The sequence below is a fragment of the Schistocerca nitens genome, chromosome 8 (genome assembly GCF_023898315.1).
Source record: "Schistocerca nitens isolate TAMUIC-IGC-003100 chromosome 8, iqSchNite1.1, whole genome shotgun sequence".
Lineage (NCBI taxonomy): Eukaryota > Metazoa > Arthropoda > Insecta > Orthoptera > Acrididae > Schistocerca > Schistocerca nitens.
The window spans coordinates 49,113,020-49,122,906 of record NC_064621.1 but is presented as its reverse complement, the minus strand read 5'-3'; the positions used below and the strand labels follow the sequence as shown (position 1 = coordinate 49,122,906).

The 9,887-nt window shown below is 42.9% G+C and overlaps 1 protein-coding gene and 1 non-coding gene across 2 annotated transcripts in view; one reads left to right on the top strand and one right to left on the bottom strand.

Moving 5' to 3' along the window:
• Positions 1 to 355: 355 nt before the first annotated feature.
• On the bottom strand, positions 356 to 427 carry Trnat-agu (transfer RNA threonine (anticodon AGU)). Its single transcript has one exon. It is a non-coding gene; the product is annotated as a tRNA-Thr (tRNA).
• Positions 428 to 3,852: 3,425 nt separating this feature from the next.
• The window catches only part of LOC126199148 (uncharacterized), a 94,291-nt gene continuing 88,256 nt past the window's right edge, over positions 3,853 to 9,887 (top strand). Inside the window, exon 1 of the mRNA XM_049935904.1 lies at positions 3,853 to 3,891. Coding sequence (XP_049791861.1) covers positions 3,853 to 3,891 — 39 coding nt within the window. The remainder of the gene's footprint in view (positions 3,892 to 9,887) is intronic.

The window sequence follows — 9,887 nt, the reverse complement described above, 5'->3', positions numbered from 1 at the left end:
GTCACATACATGAGAATGAAATTAATGCGTGACTCAACTGTTATATCCACAGATTAACACACGAGCGAACAAAAAAATTTTATTAGGTGGAACAAGGCCTCCGCTTAATTTTACAAAAAGATAAACTTCCTTCAAAAAACAAAAGGCTTCTTCTCCTACCAAAATTGTATAACAAGCCAAAGAATTATGCCACCTTATTGAATTGAAATATTAGCAACTGAACTGAATTTAAGTTGAAACTTCCTGGTAGATTAAAACTGTGTGCCAGACCGAGACTAGAACTCGGGACCTTTGCCTTTCCCGGTCAAGTGATCTGACCGAACACGCTGAGCTACTGTGCCGGCTTAATTTCATTTGCCTCCTGTGAGGATCGAACTCACGACCTGTGGTTTACTAGACCAACGCTCTGCCACTGAGCTAAGGAGGCGCCTCCTAACCAACTGAGCTACCCAAGCACGACTCACGCCCCGTCCTTACAGCTTTAGTTCTGCCAGTACCTCGTCTCCTACCTTCCAGACTTTACAGACTGCGAACGTTGCAGAACTAGCACTCCTGAAAGAAAGGATATTGTTGAGACATGGGTTAGCCACAGCCTGGGGGATGTTTCCAGAATTTAAGTTCCTTTGTCGGGTTTTCTCTCGACGCTTTCCGGGGGATGCCGCGGAAGTAGAAGTTGTGATCATTTTATAATACCAAAAGATTTCTCATGAAATGAAAGATATTAATTTGGTGTATAAGTTGGTAGTGTTTTTGTTTTACATGTTGGTATTCCGGTTGCTATGGTTTTATTTATCGATTGTTATTTTTTATTTGTAGTTCACTTTTGCTGTCTGAGCTTACATATTATCATTTTGTCATTTGGAGATAGTGACTGGAGCTGTGGACGCAAGGAAATGGAGTACCAAGTGAAGAAATCGGAACATTTCAGACATATTCTTCTGTTTGAGGTCAATAGAGGGATGACAGCAGTGGATGCAGCCAGAATCATTTGCGCCGTGTGTGGAGAAAGTGCCATTGGGCAGAGAACGGCTAGGGAATGGTTTTCTAGTTTGAAGGAGGAACATTTTGACGTAAGTGATTTTTCCATTTCAAGAAGAACTTCTGGGCTTGATGATGATCATTTAAACCCATTAATCAACAATGATCCACATGAGTGTACTCGAGAACTAGTAAATGTGGTGAACTGTGATATTCGATCGTCGTGCGATATCTGCATGCAGTGTAAAAGGTTCAAAAATCGGGTGTATGGGTAGCGCATGCTCTAAGCCAAAATCACAAAAATCAGCGAGCGGCCATACGTGCATCGCTGCTTGTTCGTCCACAGTTGACTCGTGAACAACGCCGACCATTTCCTGCCCTGCATCTTTGCCGGTGACGAGTAGTTGTGGTTTATGCTAACGTAAGCGAAAGAACGGAATGGTTTAGCCCATAAAATGCAGTTACTCCCCGTACAAAGACCTACTCGCATACACAAATATAAAATAGCGGCGGTCTTGGGTGCTACGTAGTGCTTCCTCGAGGTATAACTATTACTGCTGACTGTCATTGCCAACAACTGAGACGTCTTGCAGACGCAGTCCAAGAGCAACGACAAGGAAGACCGTGTGAAGTGATGCTACGCCACGATGACGACTTCCAGCATTCTGCTGGACTGAAGAAAACTCAGGATATGGCTTGGAAAGTCATTCCGCACCCACCTCATTCGCCTGGTCTTGAGCCCTCAGATTTTTACCTTTCCCGCACTCTATCGAACAGCCTTCAAAGAAATTCTTTTCCAGATCAAACTCGCTCCGAACGTGAGTCGTCTAGTTATTCATCTCAAAACGAGTGATTTCTGGAATCACGGAATCGAAAAGTTACCCTAGCGTTGACAGACTGTTGTAAACAGTGAAGTAGAATTTATTATTGATGAGCTAAGGCTACGTTATTTGTATTTGTTGTGTTTAGTAAAGTCATTGAAAAACTTTACGAACTTACGCACCAACCTAATACTTCAGTAAAATTTGAGACTGAATTGAGGAGCTTGGGATGCTTTGATATGCTGAAAACATTGTGACTTAGTTTCAGATAAGTCGTAAATTTAAATATAACATTGTACCAGGAGAAATATAGGTACTGTAAAAAAGGATTTGATCCTTTGTAAGCTATTCAAGCTAACGTTAATATTCTTCTGCTCTGCGATAATGAATTAGAAGACTGAAGTGTATTTTGCCAGCAAAAAGGGAATTCATTATAGCCGCCCGGAGTGGCCGTGCTGTTCTAGGCGCTACAGTCTGGAACCGAGCGACCGCTACGGTCGCAGGTTCGAATCCTGCTTCGGGCATGGGTGTGTGTGTTGTCCTTAGGTTAGTTAGGTTTAATTAGTTCTAAGTTCTAGGCGACTGATGACCTGAGAAGTTAAGTCGCATAGTGCTCAGAGCCATTTGAACCATTTGAATTCATTATATTCGAATTTTAAGTTGTTTGCCAACAGAGAGGAGTTATATTGCCAAAGAAAGAAATGCTGAATTGTGCATCTTTGTTGTTCTTGCATGTAGACAAATGTTTTCTCGTGGTCTTGGTGTGTTAAGATGCAAGAATCGTTATAAATGTATTGCTGCTAGTAAGTATCTATTTTATAGCAGTAATGACTTTCGTTTTATTGTTTCTTAACATTAATGTCGCTCTCTCATCTTAAGAGATTACCAAGTGGAAAAATGGGTAGTGTTGTTGTATAAACTGCCAAACCGGTTTGGGTGAAGTTTGTAAAACCACCATAGGGGCCATCTCACTGAGATAACTACGAATTGTAGTAATTGTTTGGAATCTGCTCTTAATTTAATTAAAAGGTTTGAGTGCCCAATGCGAAATGAATTATCGCAACTAAAAAGTTTCAAACAGTCACTGTCACGAAAATGCAAAACCAAGGCAGTTATTCGGAAAGAAAAACATTTTTGACACGGTATTTTTAAACTCGTGGACCTTTCGTCAATTTAACTCGCCCAGTTCTTAGTAAGGTGAATTAAAGTGGCGACCATTCGCAGGACTAAGTTACTAGATCAATAATGTGCTGTATATGTAATTTTATTTCAAAATATTTATGTATATGTCATGATTGTTTCTTTTTCATGTAAGCCAATGGGACATATAAGTCAATACTGAAAGACCATAAAAATTAAGAATGGAACGACGTTTACTGAAAATTAGCAACCAAGTAATGGAAAGGTCCAAAATCAGGAAATCCATGAAACCTCGATAACTGATAAATTTTTTTGAAAACCTCGTTGTTGATGGCTACACTGTAAGGTAAGAAATACACTCTCATCTCGCTTAGTTTTGCTTTCAGTATTTGTTAAATTATCTATTTGGGGCTTTAAACGTAAAAAAATTTAGTCAGTATTAAAACTTGTAGTTACATAGTCTACTTTGTAAAATAAGGCCAAAAACTGGCGAATTTTAGTGATTACGTGCGTGCAGCTTGCAGTAGTGGTTAGCATTTGTTTCACGCAGAACTGCTAAGTGCTTCACGGTACTTAGCTGCACGCAAATACTGTATATGAACTGTTAACAATTTAGCAGCATTACGATAAGTAATAGGCTCGTGAAACTGTATTGTACGGTAGTATAATGATAACCCTTCAGCAGTTTATAAAGATGACTTCTTCTCATACAGAAACCGTGCCTAATCATATACCAGAAGGTGAATTCACCACTGAGAATTTAAATACCATGATAGCTGCAACAAATGAAATTACGTCGCTGGCTACAGACGAGAATACTTCTGAACCTATTAGTGTAGCAACAGATCCTATTATGGAACTACTCCTCGAATTGAAAAATGAAATTACTGCTATGAGTCAAATGCAAGCCAGTATGGCCGACGATTTTAGCATTATGAAGCAACAACAGAAGGTAAAAGTACGAGGGCAGTTCAATAAGTAATGCAACACATTTTTTTTCTCGGCCAATTTTGGTTGAAAAAACCGGAAATTTCTTGTGGAATATTTTCAAACATTCCCGCTTCGTCTCGTATAGTTTCATTGACTTCCGACAGGTGGCAGCGCTGTACGGAGCTGTTAAAATGGCGTCTGTAACGGATGTGCGTTGCAAACAACGGGCAGTGATCGAGTTTCTTTTGGCGGAAAAACCAGGGCATCTCAGATATTCATAGGCGCTTGCAGAATGTCTACGGTGATCTGGCAGTGGACGAAAGCACGGTGAGTCGTTGGGCAAAGCGTGTGTCATCATCGCCGCAAGGTCAAGCAAGACTGTCTGATCTCCCGCGTGCGGGCCGGCCGTGCACAGCTGTGACTCCTGCAATGGCGGAGTGTGCGAACACACTCGTTCGAGATGATCGACGGATCACCATCAAACAACTCAGTGCTCAACTTGACATCTCTGTTGGTAGTGCTGTCACAATTGTTCACCAGTTGGGATATTCAAAGGTTTGTTCCCGCTGGGTCCCTCGTTATCTAACCGAACACCATAAAGAGCAAAGGAGAACCATGTGTGCGGAATTGCTTGCTCGTCATGTGGCTGAGGGTGACAATTTCTTGTCAAAGATTGTTACAGACGATGAAACATGGGTTCATCACTTCGAACCAGAAACAAAACGGCAATCAATGGAGTGGCACCACACCCACTCCCCTACCAAGAAAAAGTTTAAAGCCATACCCTCAGCCGGTAAAGTCATGGTTACAGTCTTCTGGGACGCTCAAGGGGTTATTCTGTTCGATGTCCTTCCCCATGGTCAAACGATCAACTCTGAAGTGTATTGTGCTACTCTTCAGAAATTGAAGAAACGACTTCAGCGTGTTCGTAGGCAAAAAAATCTGAACGAACTTCTCCTTCTTCATGACAACGCAAGACCTCACACAAGTCTTCGCACCCGAGAGGAGCTCACAAAACTTCAGTGGACTGTTCTTCCTCATGCACCCTACAGCCCCGATCTCGCACCGTCGGATTTCCATATGTTTGGCCCAATGAAGGACGCAATCCGTGGGAGGCATTACGTGGATGATGAAGAAGTTATTGATGCAGTACGACGTTGGCTCCGACATCGACCAGTGGAATGGTACCGTGCAGGCATACAGGCCCTCATTTGAAGGTGGCGTGAGGCCGTAGCATTGAATGGAGATTACGTTGAAAAATAGTGTTGTGTAGCTAAAAGATTGGGGAATAACCTGGTGTATTTCAATGCTGAATAAAACAACCCCTGTTTCAGAAAAAAAATGTGTTGCATTACTTATTGAACTGCCCTCGTACAAACTGAGAAATTAAAAACCGTGATTGCTAGTCTCGTGACTTAAGTAATGCGAACAATCTAGAAACCGTAACTAGCGAGATGACTTAGAAACCACTATTGGAAGTATTCCTGAATCTGTAGAGAAACTGTCTGAAAACATTAATACTTTGCAATTAGAACAAGAAATCTTGAAAAACTTTGAAATCCACCCTTCAGCAGGTAGTAACCCAAGTAGACTATCTATCCACTGATCATGAAAAGAGAATCGATGACTATTTCAAGTAAAAGGACGATCAAACTAAGGAAGGACTACGGAGCGAATTAAAGAAAGCAGTGCAGCAACCTATTTCGAACACAGCACTTCTGCACAGGCGGTTAAATGTGAAATAGGACTTATAAAAAAAGCTTTGACCCAAGATTTGCGAAAATATCCAGAATCCCCTTAATGACCAGGTAGGTAACACAGAAAAAGAATTAAACGCACTTAAGAGATAGTTTAGGAATGATACATCCCATGCAGTTCAGATAGATGTTTATCATAGTCTAGTATCCAATGAAAATACTTACTTTAATGAAATGCACTGTAGTAACCTGTCGCCACAGAACTATACAACTAGGAGCATAGCTGCGGAGCCAACTGGTTCAGGTGTTCTACCAGACAAACGCAATCAGCTTCAACTGTTCACTCTTGTGACAAACTATCATAATAAAATGACAAAAACTATAATAACCGCTGCGGAGCAGATCCTTTCTCGCAGTTGCATGTAATGTTCTGTCGGCGCCCTGCGTCACGAGACCGGTACGTCAATTCGGTGACGCAAGCAATGACGCGTCGGCCACGCTACACTCGTCACTCTGAGCGTCGCCCGACATGTTTCAAAAAACGGGATTGATGGAAACCCAAAGGATTGGCGTCCTCCCGATTAAGACACAATACAGTGTGATGTGTCGGCAGCTGGGCCAACACCTTGTAGATAGAGGTGGCTTAAAAGGCACGCTAGACTAACGCAGACGGGCGTGAAGTACTGGAACAGGATACGTAATTAATGCTATGAAGAAAAGTACGTAGCTGGTATAATACTTATCTTTAATCAATCATTGTGGTACATCGCACAAAGGATTACAATCACTGTAAGGCTAATGGCACCTGGCTAGTTCGTAGCCATTAACTTAGCTGAAGGCTATTCTGTCTCTCGGCTAATGAGAGAGAAAAGCTTCGTACGTCTAGTCGCTAGCTCTGTCGTCCGTACAACTGGGCTGAGTTCGAGTCAGTCTCTCGAGACCTGCCTTGTGGTGGCGCTAGGTTTGCGATCACACAGTGGCGACACGCGGGTCCGACATGTACTACAGGACCGCGGCCGATTTAAGCTACCACCTAGCACGTGTGGTGTCTGGCTGTGACACCACACAGTGAACATGACATATTACACACGCTATGAGACATTTAGCCCCCTAACGATGACTATTGCGTAGGAGCAATTTAATTCCAAAGCAGTTATTTCATAGCATATCCAACTACCAGTAGGATTACAGGACTATTTGCACCGAGACCTTAAGAAATACTTGTCTCAAGCACATGTAAGCCATTAAAAGGTGAAAAGCAAACGACAGGCACAGTAACTGCACTTTATGTGCTCAGTTAACCATCACTGAATACATTCAAACTACGACAGAACTCAGGTAAAACAAAAGAGAACCATTGATCTCTGAAAATGAGTGACTTTGTGTGTATCTACTTAGGGACATTGCTGCCACGGAGGAGAAGAAAGCCAATGTGCCCTCCGTGAGCATACTGTGTGAAGTCATTCCAGACATGAAACGGGTCCTTTCGGGTGCCATAAAGAGAACAGGGTACACCCAAGTGCAAATAATGGTTCACGCCAGTACCAATGTGCCGGTTTGGATTGAAAGACATTGTCTCTGGTTTCGATCGGCTAACAGAAGTGGTAAAGGATACCAGTCTTGCTTGCGAGATGAAAGCAGAGCTCACCATTTGCAGCATAGTCGACAGGACCGATTGCGGACGTCTGGTACAGAGCCGAGTGGACGGTCGGAATAAGAGGCTCAGACGGTTCTGCGACCGTGTGGGCTGCAGATTCCTCGATTTGCGCCATGGGGTGGTTGGGTATCGGGTTCCGCTGAATAGGTCAGGAGTCGACAACACGAAGGAAGCGGCTACACGGGGCTGAGCCGTTTTCTTTAGGTTAGATTGTCTCGGGGAAACACAGAAAGGGCTTCAGTCTCATAGGGTGCAGCTAGAACACAGGATGAACGTAGATCCAGGAACCAACAGTATAACAGTTGTAAATTGTCGTAGCTGTGCTGGGAAAGTACCAGAGCTCCCTGCGCTAATAGAAAGCACTTATGCTCAAACCGTTACAGGCACAGAAGATGGGTAAAGCCGGAGATATGTTCAACCGAAATTTTTGCGGAGCACCTAACGGTGTTCAGAAAGGATAGTTTAAACACAGTTGGTGATGGCGTGCTTGTTGCTGTTAGAAGTAGTCTATCTTATAGCAAAAATGAAGTCGATAGTTCCTGCAAGTTAGTATGGATAGAGATCATTCTTGGCAACTGGAATAAAATAATAATTGGATCCTTTTACCGGCCTCCCAACTAAAATGATAAAATTGCTGAAAGGTTCAAAGGAAAGTTGAGTTTAATTTCGAACGCGTACCTGACTCATATAATGGTACCTTGTGGTGACTTTAATTTACCCTCAATATGTTGGCTAAAACAGATGTTTAAATCCGGAGGTACACATAAAACATCATCCGAAATTGTACTAAACGCATTCTCTGAAAATTATTTCGAGCAGTTAGTTCATAACCCCCCGCGAATAGTAAACAGTTGTAAAAACACACTTGGCACCTTACGAACAAATACTGCTGAGCCAATAGCGAGCGTTAAAATGGATGCAGGGATTAGTGAACACAGGGCTGTCGTAGCGAGATTAAATATTGTAACCCACAGATCATCCAAAAATTAACAAAAAATGTACCTATTCGAAAAAGCAGATAAAAATTCACTTGGCGCTATAATGAGAGAAAATCTCCACTTCTTACAAATTGACAACGTAATTGTAGGGCAGATGTAGCTGGAATTTAAAGAAATAGTATTGACAGCAATTGAGAGATTTATAACCGATAAATTAACGGAAGACGGAGCTGATTCCCTTGGTATACAAAACTGGTCAGAAGACTGTTGCATAAACAACGAATAAGGCATGCCACATTTAAACGAACGCTAAACCTTTAAGATCGGCGATCTCTTACAGAGACTAGAAATTTGTGAGGACTTCAGTGCGAGATACTTATAATAGTTACCACGAAGTTTGTCTCGAAACTTGGCAGAAAATCTAGAGATTCTGGTTGTATGTAAAGTATGCTAGTGGCAAGAGAGCAGGAGGAACACGGTCTATCAGTTCTTCCACATTAGTCGGTGGAGTAGAACACACGAGCTCCATCAAGTGTTGCCAGAGGAAGATATCCAGGGGGATTTGGGTCAGGAGAAAGCGGAGGCCATACAACACCCCGTCCAAGGAATTTCCCTGCAGATGTTATGTCTAAATAACATCGCACATTAATTCCAAAGTATAGAGGTGCACCATCATGTTGGAACCATAACCTCTGTCCAACATGAAGTGGAAGATCTTCCAGTGCGCCATGCAAATAGTTTGAGAGGAATGCACAATACCTTCGTGCAGTCAACCAGTCAGGCAAGAACTAGGGGCCCACACACCTGTCTCCCAATATTCCGGCCCTTACATTGATGCCAAGGCGAACCTGATGTCCACGGTCGCAGGTGTCAGACGGCTTAACGTCGCAGCAATGACGAGTATTGTGCTTATGGAAGACATCCTCATGCGTGAACGCTGCTTCATTCGATCGTGTTACAGTGTATAGGAAGTCGTTGTTGGCCTCTTGTTTTTGTTGGAACTTCCACAGAGTTGCATATGCAGAGCTTCCTCAGTAGCTAGAATATGGCGAGTCCGTGAAAGATCTCTGTCACGCCATGGTGGAAGGAGAGAATTTGTGTCCCGAAGGCAAAGCACCAGAGGACGAAATACATATCTATCTGGATGACGTCGACCAGGACATCTAGCTGCGTATTTACGAGTTGCAACACCAGACTGGTTACCAGATGCACCAATGACCAGAAACATACCCACATGTTCATCGTTTGTGTATGCCACTGTTTTAGAATAATGCAAGAAGAAACTGCGATACGTGTACGAACGTACGAGGGTTGCCCAGAAAGTAATGCACCACATTTTTTTCTTCAACAGTTCTTTATTGAACATCAAGAGAATTACACACACGAAGGAATGGTGTTCTATCTACACACCCTATTTTTCCACGTAATCTCCATCCCATTCTATGGCCTTTCTCCATTGCGAAACAAGGGGGTGTATGCCCTGTCTGTTCCAATCCTTGTCCTGGTGGTGGAGCTGTTGCTTCACTGTGTGAATCACCTCCTCATCGTCCTCAAAATGTCTTCAACGAATGGCATACTTTAATGGCCCAAACAACATTAGCTCGCTGTAACATGTCACGTGTGACAGCCGTGGAATGTTTGCCCGACTGCTGCAAATCGTGAAGCTCCGCCGAACCGCCTTTTGATGATCTCACCCTCCGTACCCAGCGACTAACTGTATTTCTGT